Below are 24,024 nucleotides of genomic sequence, written 5' to 3' on the forward strand. Positions count from 1 at the left end.
GGGTCGGCCTGGTGGCATAGTGGTTAAGTTTGTGCACTCTGCTTCAGTGGCCCAGGGTTCGTGGGTTTGGATCCCAGGTGCAGACCTACGCACCGCTCATCAAGCCTTGCTGTGGCAGCATCCTACATACAATGTAGAGGAAGATTAGCAAAGGTGTTAGCTCAGGGCCAGTCTTCCTCACCAAAAAAAAGTTCTGTCATTCAGCCTAATTGGTCTATCTTCTTTATTTTGTTTCCGTTCTTTCATGACTCTTCTCATGATATAGGCTGAAGCAAATTTTTGAAACTTCTCTAGTTCTTCCTTGATTTCCCGAAAAAACTTGATTTTAGAGACTGTGTTAGTTTGAAGCTGACTCCAAGATCGCATTTGATAAGAGATGCCTCTGAAGGGTGAAGAGGAGGAAGCAGGAACATGCGTGGAAAACCATATTGCAGGTCTGACAACTGAGGAAGAATTGAGTAGGGAAAGACTCGGAACTTTCAAGCCGAAGTCACCCTTTAGAGAATCCTCTGACCTGCAGTCATGGGCCCACAGGAGTGCCCTGGCTGTGCTCAGTCACAGCTGGGAGTAGCTCAGGGGCAGTATGACCTCAGCAAGAACACAGTGGTGGATCCAGAGGGGCAGCAGCGGGGGCTCTCAGTCAACGCTTCCCCCTGCAGCAGGCGCTCCGGCCACCAGAGGGTAGAGCCTCATAGATGCTAATGGAAGCTGGGATGAAGAACCGCTCTCCAGTTTGCTGAGAGTTGGTAATGCGGCTGAATGTTCTCTTTGTTTTGAGCTCTCCATCTCTGCCCAGGTCAGGTCCTGCTGCTGTTGCAGGAGACGGGTTCTCTGACTTTAAAAACAGGAAGTAGGATTCACAGGGTTGAGCTCCAAATTCACCACTTAGCACACGTGTGACCTTGGTCAGATTTCTGTGTCTCAGTTTTCTCTACCTTGAAGTGAGAGCTGGACGAGACTTCTGAAGGCACCTCCAGCTCTGACGTACTGTGACACTTAAGGCCTGGACGATTCCGGTGGAGCCTTTGATCTCATATCTTTCCAAATTTATCCTTGTGAAAAGGATGCTTACAACTTTTCATTGTCAGAGAGCTGATTCACTGAGACGTATCTGAGGCATAATTACGATATACATGCGTATAGATATTAACAAGAAATTATTCTCAGACGTAAATGGTCTAATATTAGCAGATGATTGCAAAAAGACATTGGGTTTGAATTGGTTAATTTAATGTTAATTTGCTTCAACTGCAAACACTAATCAGGAACATTGGGTAATTACCCTTTAGGTACAGGACCCCAATATGTGAAATCCGCATTTTCACGCGAGCATTAGTGTCACTCATGCAACTGCTTACGGTAATGATGGGGAGAGATTCTAAGAAGCCCATTCATTACAGAGATTTGTATGACAAATCTTGGTTATTAATTTTACCTTTTGTTAAATATCTTACAAGAGGCATCTATCAAATCTTAGGGAATAATTCTTATATTTGATGTAGCTTGATTAAATACACACTTAATCTTAGACTGCCATATGTAGAGGATTAGCATATCGTGTGTGTGAAGAATTCTATGAGTTTAAATAAAGAAGAAAAAAGAGAGAGCCATTTACCTTGAGCCTCAAACCTCCTTAATTTGAATTATTTTACAAATGGGGAAACTGAGGCCTACAAAGTTTATCTCAATTGCCTAGGATCACAAAATAATAACTGCTAACAACTTTATTTTGCTTGCATGTGCCGGGTACCTTTAGAAGTTCCTTTTTTTTTTTTTAAAGATTGGCCCTGAGCTAATATCTGTTGCCAAGTTTCCTTTTTATCTTCTTCTTCTCCCCAAAGCCCCTCAGTACATAGTTGTATATTCTAGTTGTAGGTCCTTCTGGTTGTGCTAAGTGGGACACTGCCTCATCATGGCTTGATGAATGGTGCTAGGTCTGCGCCCAGGATCCAGACTTGTGAAACCCTGGGGTGCAGAAGCAGAGCACGTGAACTTAACCACTTAGCCACGGGGCCGGCCCTAGAAGTTTTTTATATATATCGGAAAATTTAAGAGATGAATACAACCCTTGTAAGAGATAGACACGGTCATTTCCACCATTTTACAGATGAGGAAACTGAGGCATAGAAAGGCTAAGCTCCTTGCTCTAGGACACATCGACAGAGTGGCAGAGTGGGGATTTGAACCCAGGATGTTTGGCTCTGGAGTCCACACTTTTAACTGTATACATACTTCCTCATCAACGTAGTGTGTTAAAAATGCAAGCTGGGACTAGAACTCAGATCTCCTCATTTCTTTTTAAGTGTCTTCTTCATAACGCCAGAGTTAATTAAAAACAAATCCATTTGCTATATTAAAATATACGTGGCAACTGAAATTGCAAAAATGGCTCTCAGAACACCCATGTTGGGAGGCCTTACTTTCTTGCATGAGGCCCCCAGAGGCAACTCTCCCAGCCTCTGTCTCTATACCTCTCAGGAGAAACTCAAGAAACTGGCAGGAATTAGCAGGTAGGAATCATTTATAATCAATGAGTCACATGCTTCAAAGCAAATGGCTGATTATCGAGTGGTTTTAAGATACGTGAAAAGCTTTATCTCAGAAATAAGCTAAACTCTTCTAGAAATAATCTTCATATCTTATTGATTGAAACATTTTTCATTTGCTTTTCTTCCTGGGCCTCCCTGGGTCCTATGTTTGGTTATCCCCGCCCTCTCACCACCAGCCTTGGATCCCTCAGCCTTGATCAGTCCAGCATCAGAGTTACCCACTTTTTGACAGGATGCCCCGTGTTGCTGTTTTAGCCTGGCTAGACACCCCGTGGAATGTCCTTGAGCAGTTAGCTACTCTCGTAGAGTGGAGTGCTTCTCTTGACCCAAGCCCGGAACCCATCGCTCAGCTGGAGTTCCCGTTGGCTGCTAGCCATCCACAGTGAGCTGACTCTTTAGTCATAGCTGTAGCAACTCATTGGTTTTCAACTTGATGGCTTATTTATTTATCTAATGGTTTCTGTTCTCATTAGGAGCCAGTAGCACCACAAAACGGTGCTTGCTGGGACCATTAATGCTGAGAGCTGATTTTCTGATCAACTGGAGCAGGGCACATTTGTGGTCCAGACCCCAGGGTTTGAATTTATCCCATATTTCTGAAATGGAGCTCAGACCTCATGCTGACTCATGTTTTTCCCAAAGCTAGAACCTCATCACCCCCATAGTGGGATGGTGGATGGGACAGGATTATAGATTTAGGGGGCTCCTAGGAGCATGGACCCATTGGTATTCCACTAAGGAAGATGAGCAGAGGGTAGATGGGGGTGAGTAACCATCAGACTTTGCTCTCTTTTCGTAGGCACTGGTGAGAAAAATCGATGCCTCGGACAATATCTACACCACGGAATCCACCACAGGGAACCTGTTCAGCTTGACCCAGGAGGGAGCTGCCTTGTGCCGCATCATAGCCAAGGTGAGCTTCATGGTTTGGGGCCAAAATGACTGGCCTAGGGAGAGTGTGAGGAAGCTAGATTGCTGGGACAGCTGGCTCAGGAAGTCTGTCCTGACTCCAGCACTTGCTTGCTGTGTGATGTTGAAAGAGTCATCTCCCCTCTCTGGGCCTTGGTGTCTCCATCTTTAATAGTGGCTGATCCCTCTGATTTTATTCTCTGCTTATCATCTTGCTTTATGAAAGATGTCTGTTATAAATATCAACCCTTCTTCCTCATCTCCACATATCACACCAAACCCAAGCTGAATATATCCCCCAACTCAAGTTCTTGCCTGGACCCCCAAAATTCCTGTAGCCACTCCACTACTACATAAAGGGAAGGAAACATTGAAAAGGACAGTGGTTTTCTTCAGTTACAATGGGAGTTGTAATTCATTGGCTTCATGGTCAATTTGCCCGTGCACTTGAGGTCCAAACATTTAGGGCAAATATAGCCAACTGGTAATCCTAGGACCTCACTTGGGTCTGTTTCATTTTCACGTTTTTACTTGAGAAATGACATCATCACTGGGAATAGAACCAGTGATCTAACTGGAAGCAAAGTTACGTCCTTCAGTTGACTTAAGAGAACCGTCACAGGAAGATGCTGCAGCTCGGTGGGTCCTGGTCCTAACTCTGCATCCCAATTCCTCAGGGAGGTTTTGGAAAACATAGATACTTTTGCCCCACCCAAGATTTACCGAAGTCCTGAGGTAAGATCTGGGAAGCTACATTTCAACAAGCTTGACAGGGGTTTCTGAGGCGCGGTCAGACTCTCAGAATCACTGATCCAAGCCGTTAAAGAGCAGGGTAAACGCTTGTTAACTCCGGCGGGGGGAGAGGTCTAACATTTGAGCACTGCTGTCCACCATGCTGAATGCCTCACATACATTATTTCCTTTGCATCGCACAACCATCCTATGAAGTAAGTGCCTTGTTGTTCCCATCTGTAGCTGAAGAAAGGGTTTCAGGAACTCGCTCAGGGAGACACAATTGTTAAAGAGAGGAGTCAGAATTGGAACCCAGCTCTTTAATTCAGAGTTCACCGTCTAGGCCCACAGTGGTGGCTTCTGATTCAATCCTCGGCCCTTCAGGTTCTTGGGCCAAAGTGTGACTCAGAATTTCTCAACGCTGTATGCACATTAGAATCACTAGGGAGCTTTAAAAATGTTCTGATTCAGATTTAATTGGTTTAGAATGGAGCCTGGGGTGGATATTTTAGCATTCCAGGTGATTCTAATGTGCTGCTTAGGTTGGGGACCATTACTCTCTCTGAGAATGATTTAACTTGGAAAGCCTGTGGTGTTTTGGGGGCCCAGGGGATGGAGAGGATGGCATCAGGTCGGTCCTCTCCAGGGATTCTGTGACTCCATCATTCAGCTTGGTCAAGAGTGTGGACCCTGCAGAGGTCTGTCTCCTTGGTGCTGTGGGGGACACAGAGGGGCTCCAACCTGGGGCTGAAACTGATTCAACATCAGTTGGATTGCCTTCAAGCAGAAATTAGCTGGCTCTCTTTTGGAACGATGACTATTTTCGCCTTTCAAAATGAGGCGCAAATACTGGCTGGGTTTGGGCTCCCGGTGTGGATGTGAGGAGTGGAAGGGGCAAGGACCTCTTCTGAGTGGCGCATGGGGCCAGAAGAGGTTTTACGTTTTGGAAATAACAGGCCTTCAAGTTTCCTGGGACGGAAACTTTGCTAAAGCTCTCGGTCTGCTCCAGGGCCTCATGTGCCAAGCTCCGTCTGCCTGAGTTGTAGACGGCTCCTACCGCCACTCACATTTGTGCTCCACTTCAGAAAAGCAGAGAAGGGGCTAGCCAAAGGTGGCGTTGGTCTCCTCTGGGAACCAGGACTTACGTCTGGTTAAATATTGATCCAAATATTTCCAGTGGTAGAAAGCAGGGGAGAAGGCCTGGGCGGGGACCCCCTCCTCAGCTACTCAACTATCTTCCATCCCAATACCAGCCTGGGTTCTTAAGAACTACGACCAGTAGTTGTTTAAAGATTTGGATGGCCCTTTGAGTGTGGAGATGGGCTATACCCTACCAGAGCCTGCCCAAGGAATACATGTGTCTCAGCGAATATGAATAATAACAACAACAAGAATGACTGTTACTGGTTGCTTTCAATGTGCCAGGCCCAGTGCTGGGCACTATCAACAGTCATCATATCTTAGCTACGTGCCCCCTCTGAGATGGGTCTCAGTGACTCTATTTACTGGACACCAGGACTCACGGTATTTGAGTACCTTGAGCAGTTGACTTGTGAAACTACATTTGTCCAGCTCCGGAGTCAATGTTCTTTCTATTTCACCAGCTCAGTTGGCTAAGAGACTTAGGGTACTTCCCCTTCCAGGCGAAGCCTCTGTTTCAACAATTCTGTTTCCCTCTTCATCAGGATTTCCTCTTTCTCTGCTCCTGGTATAACACACAACAGTCAGCGCGCCCACGCCAGGCATGAGGCTGGTGAAGGCTGGCACTGGGAGGCATTGTCAGGAGTAGGGAAGAAATGGGAGAACCTGAGATTTCTTTTCTTTTTAATTTTTTTGCAAGGAAGATTGGCCCTGAGCTAACGTCTGCTGCCAATATTCCTCTTCTTTTTTTTTTCTCCCCAAAGCCCAAGTACATAGTTGAATACCATAGTTATGAGTCCTTTTAGTTCTTCTGTGTAGGATGCCACCACAGCATGGCTTGATGAGTGGCGCGTAGGTCTGCGCCCAGGATCTGCACCCACCAACCCCTTGCTGCCAAAGCAGAGCCCATGAACTCAACCACTATGCCGCTGGGCCGGCCCTCAGAACTTGAGATTTCTAGAGCTAGAGGTGGTCACCTTTGATGATGCTAGAGGTGGTGGTGCTTTAGTAGTAGTAGAAATAAAAAATAAACCTCTATATAGTATTTACTACATGCCAGATAATGTTCTAAGGGCTTTTTACTTAATAACCTATTTAAACCTCATGACAATCCTCTATGGTAGATACTACTTATCCCCATGTGCAGGTGGAGAAGCTGAGACAGCTAGAAGGTCACACGGGTAGTAAGTGACTGAGCTGGAATTTGACCCTGGCTGTTCGGCAGCAGAGGCTCGGCTCTTGGTTCCTATTCTGACCTGCCTCTCAGCAGCACCTGCTCCTCCCCTTCCTCCTGCCTTCCTCCTCTTTCTCACCCCCTTCCTCCCTCTGCTCTCCTCCCCCCTTCCACAACCTTTATTATTTACTGCATCCTTTCTATACGGCAAGCACTGTGCTAAGCTTTCCATTCATTATCTCATCTGACCCTCTGAATAATCGTATGATGTGTTATAATTATCATTCCCATTTTTAAGATGAAGAAACAAAGGCTCAGAGAGAAGGTAACCCACATTCAGTGCAGAGCTAGGATTTTAACTGGATCTGCTGACTCCAGAATCTTAATCTCAGCTTCTCGTGTCTCTGGTCCTTGGGAGAGAGTAGACAGAAGGTTGAAGCACAGAGGGAAGATTCGGTGATGACTCTCACCTTTCCAGCCTGGAAGATGGCGAGATTGGTTTCTCTCGCGGGATCACTGCGTTGGGTTTGAAGTCCTGACGGTGATGTATAGGCTGGGAGTCCCTGGTACACCCTGCACAGCATTCTCACCACTGATGCTCAGGAAATGCGCCCAACGTTGTGAGAGAGATGGGGCAGGTCCTCCCAGTGACCTTTCCCAGCCACCTCTTTGGGGCCCAGGGTGCTCTGTCTTTGGGTCCTCCATCCATCTGAACTGTCTCCAGGGGATGATTTGGGCAGCCTGTCTGAGGTCTGTCCTCTCAGCCTCTTGGGTTCCTCTGAAGGCCGAATAAAGCCAGTCCTCCCTATGATGGTGGTGGCAAACCCCATCCGTTCCTGAGTACAGAGCACAGAAAATTCTGTGTGCTTTGTCAAAATTGCCCCCACCCCAGCTCCTCTATTATTCCCTTTAATGCTAGCCTACACACCCCACAAGTAGCCTCCTCCAGCTTTATGACGGGCTATCCCAAGTCTGTATGAATAATGCATACCGTGACACAGCTGGGCTCTGAGCCCAGAGCTTTCTATAAAATGAAGCAAGCTCTGGCCAACAGTGTCATTCTGCTAGCTCCATCAATTCTGGGCTCTGCTCTAAGATGGGTGCTCCTCTTGGGTCCTTGATGGGGGCTTCAGGGTGGTCCATGCCACTAATCTACCTCACTTCCTCTGTAGCGTCCTTCCTCCTCTCGCTCCCACGTGTTCCAGCCCTCAGGACACCTTTCACGAGAGTATGAGACACTCTTCCAACCAGGAAGCTTTCCGCAGCCTGACCCTCACCCTGCCGTCCAGAGCCGGTGCAGGCCCTTCACAGACATTCACTCAATTGCTCCCCCAACAGCTCTGTCATGTAGCTGTCAGGACCCCATTTTCAGCCAAAGGTACCCTGCAGCAGAGCCAGGATTTGAACCAGAATCCCCTCAGTCTGGGTTCAGGATGTCCTTCCTTCCTCTCCCAGTAGCTAAAAATGCTAAGGCCATTTTTCATAGGATTAGGAAAGGATGTAATGAGAATCCAATGCAAATGCATGCAGAGGCTTAAATACAGTTATGCTGGGCTCAGTGCCTCCTGAGCCAAAAGACGGCTCCACACGGATCCTGGCTCTCAGCCTGTGTTCTTTGGCATCATGTCTTCGTTGTCTGCTCCAGACGTAAATATCTATCTATCTATCACTTATTTATGGCTCTCTATCATTTATTTATCATATCTATCATTCATCTATTGTCTATTATTCTGCTTATATAAATAATATTTATACAATATATATGATTAAATATAAATATATATATTTAAATATAAATATAAATAAATAAATATATATATATATATATATATATATACATGTATCTAAATATTTACATCTGGAAGGAGGTCATTAACGACCATAAAGTTTGGCTGAAAAGAGCTTAGGACTCTGCTTTCTGTTTTCTCACTTTAAAGAGTAACTCGATTTTACTTCAGTGACTCTCTGAGTAGGATCTTCATGCAGAACCCTCATCAGATGTCTGAGGAGCCCTGGGCATAAAGCGCAGGGATAAAGGATTGTGGAGCATGCAATCAGAGAGGGGCTTGTCCAGTACCAGAGCGTATTTTTATCGGAGTAATGATGTGCATTTAAAACCACAGTGTTTCTCTTTGACCCTTCTGCAAACCCCCTCAGATTATGTTAGGGGTTCCTGCTCTGTGATCCTTTAAACCTGCAGCCCCCCATTACACTGCTTGTCTATGCATATTTGTATTTTTTAAAATTGTCTTCCTGCCAGACTGTGAGTTCAGTGTGGATGGGGACTGAGGCAGTGTGCTCAGTGCTCAGCACAGTATCTGCCATCTAATAAACCATTAGTGTTTTTTGGCTGTGTGAATGAATTTACCAGTCCTGAGATGTACCCTTTTCCCACCAAATGAACAACCCAAAAGGAAGTAAGAATATAAAAGTTAAGGACCACTCTTAGCTGGTTATAAAATGTCAGAAATGATCAGCTCCCCCTAAGTCGGACGCTTCCATCTTGGTCTCTGCAAAAATATGTTGCTAAACTCTTAGGATGAAAAGGTCTCTGTGCCTTTTTGTGGGTGAGAAGAAGGAAGAGCTGGGGTGACTTGTTTGAGTGAGTCTGTGCTGGGCTGTGGTGGTCCTCACTTCCCCTTCCACTTGCTTGTCCATTGTCCTTTCGGTCATTGCTGCTGCGTCCTCAGAACACGGGACAGCGCCTGGTGCATTGGAGGTGCTCAGTGTATTTTTTGTTGAAAGAGTTCTCAAAAATGAGACAGGGGGTGGTGGTATTTAGCTGAACCCATCTTCTTCTTGTAACATTTTTCTTAGTTTTGGGGGACAGAGAGCAGGGGCTTAGTCAGAACCAGCAAAAGGGAGGTTAAAGGGGAGTGTCCCTCAGGATTAAGGTCAGATCACATGCTCCCACATTCTTCACTGCTGCCACCCCCTGGGGATCTTCCAGCGCTCAGGGAAGGGGAGAGGAGGAAACAGGCAAAGCCAGCTGGGGGGTACCCAGCTTCTCCTGCCCTGGATGCCGGCATTGGTGTTGCCACCAGTTTGCTGGGCACCTTGATGAGTCACCTTTGTGATCTATTAGCTGCCTCACTTTGCTCCGAGAACTAAGGTGGCTCCAGTGACTGTTATGGAATAAATATGACCAGTTAGGATGAGCGCCTCACTCACTCCCAGCTTCTTCCCAGAAGTCCTCCCAGACTTCTCCTGGGAAGTCTCCTCAAGTTCAAGGGGCTTCCACGAACAGAGCTCACAAAACAGAAAGTACACACTCACATTCGAGAGCTGGCTGATTGGTCCTAAAGGTAAAGGTTTTTTGCTTTTTTTTTTTTTTTTTTTACAAACTGGAGTAAAAGAGTGAAAGCAAGGAGAATGTGGATTTGGGACAAGTTATTTCACCCATCTGGACTTCAATTTTTTCCATCACAAAATGGGAATAAATTATAGCATTGATATAAATGAAACTCCTTTTTGTGGGCCTGCCATGGTGGTTGGGAGAATCTGAGAAGTAATGGGTGGGTGGGGGCAGAGCGAGAACCAGCACTGGGCATCTAGGCTTTAGTTCCCTTCACCTGCCTTAGATTTGTTTCTAGAACCTATTTCAGATGCCTCCAGGCTTGCTCCATGGCAGACTGCTGAGAGGAGTTGCCAGGAGTGTGGGAGCAGCGTTGGATGGTGTTGAGCCAGGCCCTAGCAAATATGCCTGCCCTCTAGCCCCAGAAGCATTTGGGGGATCCCACCTCCAGTTTGGACTATCGAGGGTGACGTTATTTCTGGAGATAGCATTTCACTGCAGCATGCATGTGAGCATGGCAAGTGTGTGTGTGTAGGAACTGTAAGGGAGGAAAAAAAAATCTTTTTTTCTACTACCTTTTAGGTTCTCTGGCTGGTGCCCTGTAAATTGGGCTGACGAAAGACAGATTAATAAGAGAAAAACAAACAGAAGTTTGTTAGCATATGCATTTCACTCACACACGAGAGCATCGGAGATGAGTAACTCAAAGGATTGGTTAGAACTTGGGCTTATATAGCATCTTAGCAAAGGAACCATACATTTTTAGAGAAGTGACACGATAAAGGAAAAGGACCTTGAGTCTCTAGGGGTGGCAAATTATGGGAAGGCAAATACATGGGAAACTAATCATAGATAAAGTCTGGTTAGTAAAGTTATGTAGATTCCTCCAGTGCTGTCTCCAGGCTGAGAACGGTCTAAAGTTGTCTTGGGTGATTAACTTTTGTCTTTCCTGGCAGAGAGGGGAGGGGGGCATCTTTGTAGATTTATGTCTTACTTTTAAGCAAATGGGGGAGGGCAGAGATCTTTTCTTGTTCTGCTTCTTCTCAATTACCTTTAGCTCAAAATAATCCTTACGCCAAAGCAGCATACTTTGACGGGGCATATTTTCCCATCCTATAGACCCAAAAGCATACTGCTGACTGAGGGATGTCACTTATTCTTGTCCAGCCCAGCAAAGGTCACACAGTGAGGTCCTGTGACACTTTCTTTTCCTTGGCAGGAGGGTGGGGTCGTGGCGCTCTTCAAGGTCTGCCGGCAGGACAGCTTCCGCTGCTTGTACCCCCAGGCACTGCGCACGCTGGCCTCCATCTGCTGCGTGGAAGAGGGCGTCCACCAGCTGGAGAAGGTAAGAGCCAAGCTGGCTGGCTGGGGGGGCGCTGAGGTGCCTGAGCCAGGCGGACGGTGGAGGGGGACAGACTTCCTGGGGGCCATGTGCGCCTCTTCAGGGAGCAAGTCCCCTGAGCCCCTCATTTTCCCAGGCCTCATTCAGATGGGGCTGCTGGGATCTTGACTAGGGAAGTTGATGAAGATGTGAAGGGGCTGGGGACTGAGGAGCTCGGGCAGGAAAGGTAGGGCCCAGAGGGGAGCTCAGCACCTCCTGGGAGGAGTGGCCGACAGAGTCCAGTGGGTGGAACACAGCAGGAGGCAGGCAAGTCAGGTAGGGAGCGGTGTCGAGGTTCGGGGCAGTTGGTCCTTCGCTCACCGCAGGACCCCAGCAGGAGGAACAGGATCCAGCTCCTCGGGGACAGAACAGGCAAGAGCAGGGTGGGGTTGGATGCCTTGGCAAGCAGGTAGGGCTCCCCCGGGGCTAGAGGGCTTGGGTAAGGGAAACTGAGGCCTAAGGCCAAGCGTGTCCTTGGTTGAGAAATCCCTAAATGGCAGTCCAGGCCTCCCCAACCCTCCTGGTTAGAGTGCCTGAGGGCCCTTCTGCAGGCTCAGACCCACTCAGGTCCCGGTGGAGGAGCAGCTTCAGCCCTGCACCCTGGGGCCAGTGGGAGGTGAGAGCTGGAACGAGTCATGTCGCCCTAGGTTGGCCTGGAGCTGAGGCGCCTGGGCCAGTCAGATCACCACCTCCCCTCTAACTCCGCCCACCCCAGGCCAACCAAGTTTCAAGGAAAGATGCTGAAAATTTTTATGGAAGAAAGGTAGAAAGGCCTGATATGGCCTGGTGACAGTTGTGGTGCTTGCAGGGTTGGGGGAAGTACCTTGAGTCTGTTCCTGTGACTGGTCTATGTGGGGATGGTACAAGCAAACTGCTCTGCATCTGTGTCTCACACTCTGGTCCCGACCGCCCAGAAAACCCACACCCTACCCCCAGCTTCTTGACTTTGGTCTGGACTCCCAGACAGATGGTCATCTTACTTTATGCCCGACCTCTTTCCAAATCTAGTGAGAGACAGGGTCACAGGATCACGGCTCAGAGATGCTTGTAGCTGTGGATGGAGAGTGGATGGGGAATCTGCTCATTTTATAGACAGGAAGGCTGTGGCTCAGAATGGGGAGGTAATTTATCTGAGGCCACACAGCAAGGTAGTGGAGGAGCTAGTGCCAGTTCCTCTGAATAGAGTGTCCCCTCCCACGGGGTCGGAAGCCTTTGTATGTGTGTGCTCACCTAGATGGCTAAATGGAGGAGGGGGCGGTGGCGAGATAGGTAGACAGACGGACAGACTTCATGAAGCAAATGCATTGAGCATCTCCAGCTTCATGTGCTGAAAAATCTTCTCTTTTCCCATAAAATCTTCTTCCTTGGACAGTGGAAAAATGGCCAGGCAGGATTTGTTTCTCATCTTCTTTCACACTTATTGGCAGGAAGAATAGGAGGAGAAAAGAGCAGGGACTGGAATTGCCGATCCTCTAAGAGCAGTGGATTTCTTGGCTGTAGAGTGTTTGCAGAGCAGCAGGGAAATTTCAATCCAGGGAAGAAAACTGGCAGGGTTTTTTGTTTAGAGTTGAAAACCTGTGTGGCTGGGAACGCTGGAGGTAATTTTTCCTTCCACCTTCTCGATGCTGCTCCAAAGCCAGAAGGCACAAATGCATGTTGGCCAGGCCAGATGGGCCACCTGCCCCGCAAGCATCATCTGAGTGCTTACTCAGTGCCCGAGACTGAGTTAGCCTCTTCCACACATCCCTTCATTAACCCACCAAAACCTGGTAAGGTGAGCACTATTCACATCTCCTTCCTAAAGACGAGGAAACTGAGGCTCAGGCAGTTTAAATGACTTGCCTAAAATCACATAGTAAGTTTCGGAGCCAGGATTTGGACCCCGTCTGTCTGAGTCCAATCCCCAGTCTGCCTCCCGCCTTGCTGGTCTCATAGATACTCTCAGAGCCCCAAAAGGTCCCCACAGCTAAACCGCCGCCACCTTGCTGCTCCTGGCCAAGGTCCTAATCCTCCACCCCCAGCTGGCACAGGAGAAGGAAGCCTATCTGGGCATCCCGTCCTCCAGGTCAGACACCTTCCAGACATGGACACTCCTGAAACACCCGCTCTGTGCCAGGCACTGAGTAGGAGGGAGAGGGGAAGAGCCCCCCGAGGGCCTGAAACAGCAACTACATTGTACAGCAAGTGTGGGGCTTGCACAGCGGCTCCACATGCATTTTCATTTCACTGGATGCCTGCACATTTGAGGCCTTGTGTGCAAGCATCCCCATTGCACAGATGCAGAAGCCAAGGCCTATAGAGGTGAAATGACTTGTTGCACAGAATCAAATGGCTTGTAATGCACTCATTCAGCAAATATTTATTGACTCTCTGCTGTTTGCCAGGCACTGTTTTAGGTGCCGGGAGCACAGCAGTGAACAGAACAGACAACCCCTGTCCCCATGGAGCTGGCCTCCTGGAGCAGAGGGGGTAAGCTGCGGCCTGCGGGCCAGAGTCAGCCTGCTGCCTGCTTTTGTATATATGGCCCATGAGCTAAGAGTGGTTTTCTCATTTTTAAATGGTTGAAAAAAATCAGAAGAATAACGTTTTGTGTCAGAGGAAAGTTATGTGAAATTCAAATTTTTGATCCATAGTTTTATGGGAGTACTGCTGTTCTCATTGTTGAGGGGTTGTCTGTGTCTGCTTTCACCTCACAACAGCAGAATCGATCATTGCAAGAGCCCATAGGGCCCGCAAAGTCAAAAATATTTACTATCTGGCCCTCTGCAGCAAATGTTGGTGGACCCCTGTTCTATCAGGTAATAAGGACGTCACGATGATGACAAAAAGGACAATCCCTACCACATACCACATACTTGCTTTGAGCGAGCACTTTGCTAAGCCCCTCCTTTCCTTGTGTCATTTAATCGTTAATCCATTGGCACTGTTATTATCCTCATTGTTTATGGAAGGAAGGGAGACTCAGAGACTTGAAGCAACTTGCTCAAGAGCACACAGCTAATAAATGGCTTTGCAGTAATTTAATAGCAGCTCTGCCGAGTCAGAGCCAGCCTGGGCCGCGAACCATTAGGCGAACCCAGGACTTAAATCTGATATTGTGAGGCCAATGTCCACACTGTTTTCCTCCGCATCATGCTGCTTCCCAAGTTCTGAGAAGTTCCAGAGACACCCAGGGAGGACTTGGCCCACACCTGTCACCATCTGTGATCCAGATGGCTGAGCGCTGGCCTCAGGCTGTGGTGTGGTGGACCATTGTCAGTGCTTACAGTGGGGAAATCCAAGGACTGGGTGGGGGGGTGGGTGAAGGCGGGGTGCTGAAGCAGTGCCCAGGGGCTCTTGCCAGCCGCCCACTCCCCCGGCACAGTCATGCCCTAATCAGATAATGTCAAAGTCCCAGCCTTCCCCTGATTTACTGGCCTGGCCACCACGCTGAGGCTCGCTTAATTAATTGGCAGTAAGAAATGCACTGGATTTGGTGAAATTCATCTCTGTCATGTGGTTCCCCCCACTCCCATCCAACCTTGAAGAGGTTCATTAAATCATGCACAGACCTCAGCGGCGGAGGTGTGGGTCTAGTTGGGTCACCAGGCACCCCCATCCGTCCCCAGCCCTGCCGTGTGATGCCCAGCTCTGTTGGCTTTGGGGCATTTGTGGTCAAAGACTCAGTGGAGGATTCATTCATTCACTCACAGGAAGTCACTTCATCATCGGCTTCTTCATTTCTCTGTCATCCAGTTGGTCAGTTACTTTAACTTACTCAGCTCACTCCTTCAGTTAACTCACTCACGCAGTGGGGAAATCATGGCCTCTGAGAGCCAGGCTCTCCTGGGTTGGAACCCAGACTTCTCTACCTATGATCTTGGATGCATTTCCCTGGGAAAGTTGCTTAGCTTCCCAGAAGCATGACTTCCTCATCAGTCAAATGGGCGTGATGACGTCTCCCTCCCAGGACTGTCCGAGAAGAACAGACGTACAGTAACCTGGTGCCTGGCAAACACCTGTCACCGAAGAAATGGTGGCCATGTGATTGCAGCAGGTCCGAGACTCCTCGCTGGGGTTTGGAAATCAGAGGCCTCAGGGAGGTTACTGTCTGTTGGAGGAGGGAGCACTAGCATGCCAGCAGGAGGGGCCAGCGTGCAAAGAGGCCACCCGGTGCACAGGATGGAGAAGCTGGGTAGGGCTGGAACTCAAGTTCTCACAACCTTTCCATTTTGCAGGTGAGGAAACTGAGACTCAGAGACTGTGTGTCCTCAGCTTGGGTCCAAACCCAAGTCTGGCTGGTTCCAAAGCCCATGTTCTTTATACTGTGCTGCCCTGGGAAGAGCTGGCCCTTCTGAGGTGGGAACCGCAGGAACAGCTCCCTGGGAGCCAGGCTCTGGGTGTCGATCTGGGCAGAGGGCAGACATGGACGCTCCCCGAGCAGGGCTGGAGATGTCTAAACACAGCAAAGCCCTCCCCAGAGGTATCGGAAGGGTCTTTCAAGCCTCCATTCTCTCTTTCCAGAGGTCTGATTCATCCTGGCTGTGGCCTCCTCACAATCGTGTTCCCCCTGTATCAGCGAGTTTCAGGAAGTCTGTCCTGCCTTCCCTGTGTCCTCGGCAGACAATCACCCCTCAACCCCCAGCCCCCGTGCTGGGCTCTGGGAAGGAGAGACAAGCAGCTGTGTTCCCTGCCTCCCTAGATGGCCAAGTTGGGAGAGGCCCAGCAGTACACACAGTGGGAAGGGCTGTCCCAGGCCATGAGAGGCACAGGCCCACAGTACCACCTCCACCTGGGGTGCTGGTGAAGGCAAGACCAAGGAAGCATTGAGGCTGGACCCAGAGTGCCAAGGAGGAGCTCCCAGGTGGGCTGGGGAGAGTGGCCTTGGTAGAGGCAGAGGGACTCTGCTGGCCAGTCGGCGGTGGGGCTATCAGCCTTTTAGGAGCTCAGTGAGTTCAGGGAGCCCAGAAGAGGAGGTGGTGTCCTCTGGACCCGACCTTGGAGAAGACTAGAGGAAGAAAATGAAGCCAAGGAGGGAGTGAGGGCCCCAGAGCACATAGCCTGATGACAGCCGATGCAGCCAATTCAGCCTGGGTGGTCAGGTGACCCAGCCTGCCTGCGCCGGTCAGGGCAGCCTTCCTGGAGGACTAGAGCTGGGAGGGTGGATGGGCACCAAGAAAAGAGAGGACTGTGGGGTTTGGGTGAGGCTGCAAGGGGGCCAGGGAGCAAGTCACTCCTCTCTGGATCTCAGCTTCCTCTTCATAAAATGAGGACGACCCCTCCTTCGTGGGGCCACCGTGATGATGCAGTGCAGCAGTGGGGGTGGGGCCCCCAGCCTGGAGCCTGTGTGGAGGAGCACTCAGACTGTGTCTGCTTCCCTTCCCTCCTCCTTGCCCCTTTGTCTCCAACTTTTCAGGCTGATCTGGGGAAAACTCTGCATACCCCAAAAAGGTTGAGTCCTCGGGATTTTGCACCAGTCCTGGCAGAGTTCTGGGTGTTCCAAGTGGCTAAAGGGATGGTTAGGGCACTGTTGGTGCAGAGGCTGGGGTTGGACAGGGCCAGGGGCCAGGATGGGGTTCGAGGGGGCTGTGGAGTAGAGCTGGACTGGGGGCTGTGGTCCAGGTGAGGGGCCGAGGATCTGAGGGGCAGGAACCAACAGATCCGGGGCCATAATAGGTGGGGGACACTCAAAGCCCCATGCTCAGACAGCCTCAGACAACCTCCAAGGTGGTTCTAACAATTGCCTCCTCCAGCCTTGAGATCAGAGACAATCTTGCTTTCCAGAGAGCTTCCTTTTATTACCACCCCCTGCCTCTTGTTTTATTTTTCAAATAAGAAGTTCACCCTGTGCTGGAGCCAAGGGGAGAATTTAATGAAAATCGATGGAGAAATTAAAAATGAACAGGAGGAGGAGGGCTCAATTTCAAGTCCAAGAAGAAATTCATCAGTGGCAAGAGATGGGAAACCGCTGCCTGTCTGCATGCATCTCCCTCACTCCCTACCCAGTTTCCTGGGGCAGCTTCTTGGGATTGAGATGCCCTAACATCTGAAGGGCTGGCTGGAGACAGAGACAGAGAGGCCTGGACCCAGCTACTGAAACCCCAGAGACCCTGGGCAGGAAGGAGCGGGGTGCAGGGGGGCGGTGGGAGCTCTGCCATTCCAGCTACTGTTTTACAGAAATTTCTCTCCACTGCTTGCTCCTTGTAGGGTTGCAGAAGGTCAGAAATAGGTAATATTTGCAAAAAAGAAAAGTTAACCAGTTTTTCTTATCCTTTTGCTTATTTGATTCTCACAATCATTTTGCAAGGAAGGCAGGGAGAGATGGTCACACCCATTTTACAGAAGGGGAGGTTGAGGCTAGAAAGCATAGAGACACTGGGAGAGGCAGAGCCTGGGCTGAGAACCCCAATCTTTTGCTCCCAGCCATAGGTTCAGTTTGCTACAAGCCCCTCCCCACCCCACCCCATTAGCTGAAAGAGGTAGTGGCATAGCAGGCAGACCCCAGGGGGAGGGAGCTGCTTATCTGGATTGAGTGAGTTCTCATATGTAAGGCTGGGTGGGGAGAGAGGGGCTGTGGATGCTAGGTAAGAAATCTTTGGTGAATTTGACTTGCAGCCCCTTCTGTATATAGGAGTATCTCCTCGAGAGAGGGAGAGGGAGAATGCCTCTGAATGGAGATCCACATGCCTCCCCATCCCTCTTTGGGGCTCAACCCTCCTAGGCTTATCAGCTAGGCCTTCACCTGCCCAGAGAATGAGCTAGGACTGCGCAGAGAATCCCAGGGTGCCAGGTCAGCTGTCTGTGCTGTGACTGGCCTACAGGCAGACAGCAGTGGGGACTGCCATTGTCACCTTCCCCAGCCCTGCAAGGAGGCTTTCTAGAGGGAGTGTGGCTCGTTCCCTTCCCCACTGCAAAGTCTCCCAACCTCCTCCATCTGCCTTGAAGGTAGAGGTTGGGCGGACTTGAAGGAGGCCAGGGTGTGAAGAGACAGAACAAAATTAGGCACACTGCCCACCCCCTCCGCCTCTCCCCGCGAGGATTCACGCTGAGATTACGGGCCAGTATTACCCAGGCTGCAGGAAGGCCTGGCTGGCCGGGGGGCTGCATCCCACAGGCAAGGTCCAGCCTGAGTGTGGAGAAGGCGCGGGGCCTCCGGGCAGCCAGAGCGGCAGCGGGCGGAGGCTGCGCTTGCCTGGCCTCGCCGGGTCCCCATGCGCTGTGCAACAGCGGCCCCTGGTGGACCAGAGCGGCAGCGGCAGCCCTGCCACGCTGCCTGGGGCTGTGTTCTCTTGGAGCTGGCCAGGCTGGTGGGCTCTGGGCCCCAAAACGGTGGTCAGGGCCAGTGTGTCCTTGTGTAACATGTGTGTGTGTGCGCATAGAGGGCGGGGGCTTGCAAATTCGAGGCAACAGGCGCTTCTTCCGGCTGAGCCAGACTCCTCTAGGCGGAGGATGTGGATACTTCTAACAAGTCTCTAGCTTCCAGGCTTCCCCAGCGAGTGTGTCCTGTGCTTTCCTGGAGCAGAATGCTTCATAAGCCCCCTAGTTCTCACTGGACAAAATACAAACCTGTCGGCCTGGCACTGAAGGTGCCCTCCAGCAAGCAGCCTCCAGCACACTGCCTGTGTGGTACACAGGTCTGGGCTCCACGCCCAGCTTCACCACCTTCTCACACCCCTGCCACCCCTGGGCTCATCACATGGAAAGCAGAGCAATAATCATTGCCTTGCAGTTTGTGAGGACACAATGAGTCAGTGCGCCATAAATGTGAGTCATTTCCCCCTTCCCGCTGGATTCCTCCCCTGAGCGTCCAAGGGGCTTCCTTGTCTTGGAGCCCCTGCCTGGGCTGGGGTCTCCCAGTGGAGTGTTCCACTTGCACTTGCTGACATGCCTCAAATACTCCTTCCCTGGACAGCCTCCCCGACTGCTCTCCTTCCTCTGGGTGCTCACACCATGCTCATGCTCAGTGCTGCTCCTGGAGCGTGTTCCCCCTGCCTGGCCTCAGAGCTCAGACTGAGCTTCCCCACCAGCAGGCACCGTCCGGCCCCCTTGGTCCATCAGGGAAGAGGCTGCACACAGGTGAACAATGTTGCCTGTGTGACTGAGTAAACACTGTTGGAAGAGCTCTGGTGCCTTATTCCAAATTGCAGATGGGAGGATAGAGTCCCAGAGGGAGGAAGGACATACATGCCACGTGCCCACTGTTAGCAGCATGGCTGAGACCAGGATGCAGGCGCCTGACTTCACTCAGACACAGCCTGGCAGGGCCTCTGGGAGCAGTTTCAGGCCCCTGTGTGGGGTGGCAGGATGGGAGCAAAGACATTGTCCCTCAGCAAGGACAGAATGACTACAAATCTTCATGTGGGATTTGCCCTGAGCCCCCTCTTGTATCATCTAACCCTGGCAATTTGTTCTAGCTCCCCCCCCATTCCTCTAGCCCTGAAACCATGTTCTTGGGTCCCCAAACAGACCTTGTCCCCAGGTTGGGGGTCATCGGAGAGAACCTGGGGCCAGCCCTTCCTTTGCCACCGGTTTGCTGAGGAGCCACAGGAAGTTTCCTAATCCCCATGAGTCTCGATTTTCTCACTTGGTGGAGGGAGATACTGGTCTGCTGGTCTGTGCGCCACGTGCAATAATTTTGGAAGACAAATGTGGTTAACAGAAGCTAGAAGGTGTTCAGCTGGCTGGGGTGCAATTTCTGGTGCCTCTTCTCTGGGACTGGGTGTGTGTTGAGGGGGTGGTGTTCCTCTCGGATTTGTCAGAAGAGAGCTGGGCACCTCCCTCTCCCTGTGAGTTCACAGACGGAGGCCTGTGTGTGTGTGTGTGTGTGTGTGTGTGTGTGTGCGTCTGGTGAGACGAGGGGTTCCAAGCTCAGCAGGGTAAAATGTTGGTCAAAGTGGGCTTCCTGGCTGCACCCCGAGCAACCTGGCGAGAGCAGAAAATGAATAAGAAATCAGATGTCAGCGTGATGCTCGTGCTGGGAGAACGGAAGCTGTGCTGCAGGGAAGCAAGGGTCACTCAGGGCACTGGATGGGTGCAGGGGTGGGGCCTACTGTCTTCACCCTTTAGCTTCCGGAGTGGGGCAAGGGCTAGTTTGGAGAGGAGCAGGGGAAAGGAAGTTTCTGGGGCAGGGAAAGGAGATGGTGAGGAGACTGAGAAGATGATAGAGGATGCAGGTTTGGGGGCAGAGTCTGACTAGGGAGGACCCACTTCCTGGGAACAGCCTGGCACTGATAGCACAGTATTGGCAGCAGGCCAGCCCTCAAAGCACAACGTCCACCAACCCCTGACAGGACGTGGTGGGTCCTCTGATCACGCGCAGAGACAAAGAGAGACAGGGAGAGAGAAGAGTGATGAGAAAGAGGAAGAGACTTAGAGAAGGACGAGAGAGGGAGGAGAGATGGAAAGACACAGATAATGAACACCACAGTTGCCAAAGGAGAGTTTCATTCTCCTTTGGGACGCTTCAGAAGTCGGGATAAGTAGTTTGCAGCCTTGTGACAGCTGACAAGGCGGTGCCCTGACTGTGACCTGCTTGGAGACATAGTGATCTCTCATGATGGTTTTAATTTTCATTTTCCAGATGAGTAATGATTTTGAGCATTTTTCCATATCCTTACTGACCATTTGGTTATCTTCTTTTTGTGAAATGTCTGTCTGAGACTTTGGACCATTTTAAGAAATTGAGTTGTTTGTCGTTTACTTATTGAATTATAAACTTTAAAAAATATATTCTGCATACGAATTCTTTGTTGGGTACATTTATTGAGAATATAGACTCTTAGCCTGTAGTTTGCTTTTTCATTCAATTAATGGTGTCTTCTGATGAATAGAAATTCTTAACTTTGATGAAGTCCAATTTATTGAGCTTTTCTTTTGTAGTTAATACTTCTTGTGTCCATTTAAGAAATATTTGTTTTCCCCCAGCTCATGAAGATAGTCTCCTATATTTTCTTCCAGGAGCTTTATTGTTTTACCTTTCACATTCCGGTCTATGATCTACTTCAGATTAATTGTTTTTAATGGTGTTCAAGGTTCAGTGTTTTCAATATGATGCTCAGTTGAGCCAGCACCGTTTATCAAAAAGACCATCTTTTCATCACTGAATTAAAGTGGTGCCTTTGTTGTAAGATGACGACATATGTATGAGTCCATTTCTGGACTTTTTTTCTGTTCCATTAGTCTTTTTGTCCGTCCTTGTGCCAATACGGCACTGTCTGAGTCTTTGTAGTTTATAATAAAATTTTGCTATTTTGTAGAATAAATCCTCCAACTTTGTTCTTCTTTAAGATTATCTTGGTAATTCTAAGTTCTTTGCGTTTTTATATATATTTTAAGATCAGCTTGTTAATTTCCACACAAACACCTGCCGAAAATTTGATTGGGATTTCTTTAAATTTATAAATAAATTTTGGGATATTTGACATCTTAAACAGTATAAGGTACTCCAACCAATCAATGAATATATCTCTCTACTTAGATAGATTGTCTTTAATTTCTCTCAGCAAGGTTTTGAATTTTCAGTGTTGACATCTTGCACATCTTTTTTAGACTTATTTCTAGGTATATGTTTTTTTAATTAAAAAAATTTTATTGAGGTAATATTGGTTTATAAAATTACATAAATTTCAGGTGCACATCATTGTATTTCAACTTCTGTATAGACTACATCATGTTAACTACTAAATGTCTACTTTCAATACTAGGTATGTTTTTATACTAATGTAATTGTTATTTTAAAATTTTTATTTTCTAGTTCTTTCTTGCTAATACATAGAAAGTACAATTTTGAATGTTATACCTAATGACCTTGCTAAATTCACTTATTAATTTTAATGGTGTGTAGATTTTTTTGGATTTTATGTGGATTCGGATTGTGTACCCAGTCATGTGATCTGGAAATTATGACAACTTTACTTCCTTTTTTCAAATTGTTTGTTTTATCTATTTCTTTTTCTTGTCTTACTGCATTGGCCAGGGCCACCGTAAAATGTTAAATAGGAGTGCTGGAATGGATCTCTCCGTCTTGTTACTGATTTCAGGAGAAGCACTTTCAATATTTTATTCACTATTTAATTATTAAGTATGATATTATTATCACATGAAGGATTAGAAAGTTGAGAGAAGGTGAGTACCTTGCTCACTTCACCTACTCAGCAGGTAGCACAGCTGAGGTGTAAACACAGGCTCTCACCTCCCCCGGGATTGCGAACTTCCAGTGCATCACAGGGACCTCCAGAGCAGTGGCGCTCGACCCAGGATCTCCACCAGAGTCACTTGAGGAGTCTTCAACAATATTGATGCCAAGGCTCCACCCCAGACCGATTAACTCAGGATTTCTGGTGGTGATGCCCAGGTATTAGTGTTTTAAAACTTTCCCAGATGATTTTAATCATCTGAGAACCAGGCTGAGAACCACTAATCTAGAAGCACTTTGGGTGCATTTCAGATCCCAGCTGCGCCCAGTAGTGCTTTGCTGAAAATTTCACATCAGCACAAACCTAGAAACCCTAACCCAAGGGGAAATGGGCTTGTTCCTAGTGACCTTTTGATGCCTTCTCCCAAACTTCGCTCCTCCCCCCTCTAAATGCCTTCAGAGCGTCGTTTGATTATCAGCTTTGAGGAAAATCATCTGCTTGACGGGGAAATTATTTCCTATTTATATCCTTAAGTGACCCAATCCTGAAATTCTCTCCACCTCAATAACTCGCCTCTCTTTACCTTACTGACTTGCTTGTCAAGCTGGCTATATCATCCCTTTCATCCATTGTCCCATTCCTTATTACATATTAACACCAGTATTTATCCATTTGGGAACTTAGCTCTTAATCAAAGATTCTTGTTTGAAATAGCAAAAGAAGCTGAATGGGGTCTTGGATCTGTGAGTTTGGGTGGAGGATAATATTAGCCTCCTAAAGGCCCGTTATACTTTCTGTAGCTTTCTGTTGAGCTGTCAGCTCTGCCACTAATCCTTAAAACAAATGCCTCATTTTATAAAGTGAGCCTTTAACCCCTTGTGTTGTTCACAGACTTTGTCCTGACCCTGCACTAATCCAGTTTACATGCACATTCAGATCCTGCTTCTGGCCCTGGGGTTCATTTACTACCCCTAATGCTTCGCCCTGTCCCTTGGCTCACACATGCTTTCTCGGGCATGACCCTTGCTTCCATCTCTGACAATGACTGAATTTTCCCTCTGGCTGCACCCTGGGCCAACAGATCTGTTCTACCTGGAACCATGAGCAGGCTTCCAACTGCTCTTTTTTTTTTCCTGTAGACTTTAGGTGTCTGAGTGGATAGAAAGGTGAAGCAGGAAATTTGGGGGTCTTTAGGTCATGCTCCCTCCCCTGAAGCACGCTCATGATTCTGTTTAACTGTTAAAACCCAGCAGCTAACTCCTCTTTCTTTCCCTAAAAACTAAATGTGCAAAAAGTTACTGGAAAACAGCAGCTCAGCACCCATGATAGGTGATGGGCCTTTGTATACCAGCCTGTGTCCCTTAGGTATTCGCATAAAAGCCAGCACTGATGCTTTTCCATTAATCAGTAGGAGAACATTGCTAAAAAATCTGATGTGATGTTTACTGTATATTTTGGGTTTCTCAACCATGTGGCTTCCATGCTTCTTCTCTCACTTCCTGGGGAGAATGTCAGCATTCACCAGCTCCCTCTGTGTCCAGACTCCAGGTGCATCGGCCCTGCTGCCCAGGTGATGACAGGCCAGAGCATCCTTGTCACCACTTGCGTGCCCTCCCATGAGGAAAGCTTGGCCTCGGGCCCAGGCCCATCCTACTCCATGGAAAAGCTAATTACCTCTAAGTGCTTCCAGCAGCAGTTCTTTAGGGATGTGAAAGTGCTTTGATTAGATT

The 24,024-nt window shown here is 48.7% G+C and overlaps 1 protein-coding gene across 9 annotated transcripts in view; it reads left to right on the top strand.

Moving 5' to 3' along the window:
* INSC (INSC spindle orientation adaptor protein) overlaps window positions 1–24,024 on the top strand; it is a 128,580-nt gene that overhangs the window by 74,592 nt on the left and 29,964 nt on the right. For all 9 annotated transcript variants that reach the window (XR_011495925.1, XR_011495924.1, XM_070491180.1 and 6 more), the window contains exons 6-7: window positions 3,349–3,462; window positions 11,019–11,144. Coding sequence is in view for 7 of the 9 variants with exons in the window: in XM_070491180.1 (XP_070347281.1) it covers window positions 3,349–3,462; window positions 11,019–11,144 (240 nt within the window). In the remaining 2 variants the exon portion in view is untranslated. The remainder of the gene's footprint in view (window positions 1–3,348; window positions 3,463–11,018; window positions 11,145–24,024) is intronic.

This window comes from Equus asinus, chromosome 20 (genome assembly GCF_041296235.1).
Source record: "Equus asinus isolate D_3611 breed Donkey chromosome 20, EquAss-T2T_v2, whole genome shotgun sequence".
Taxonomy (NCBI): domain Eukaryota; kingdom Metazoa; phylum Chordata; class Mammalia; order Perissodactyla; family Equidae; genus Equus; species Equus asinus.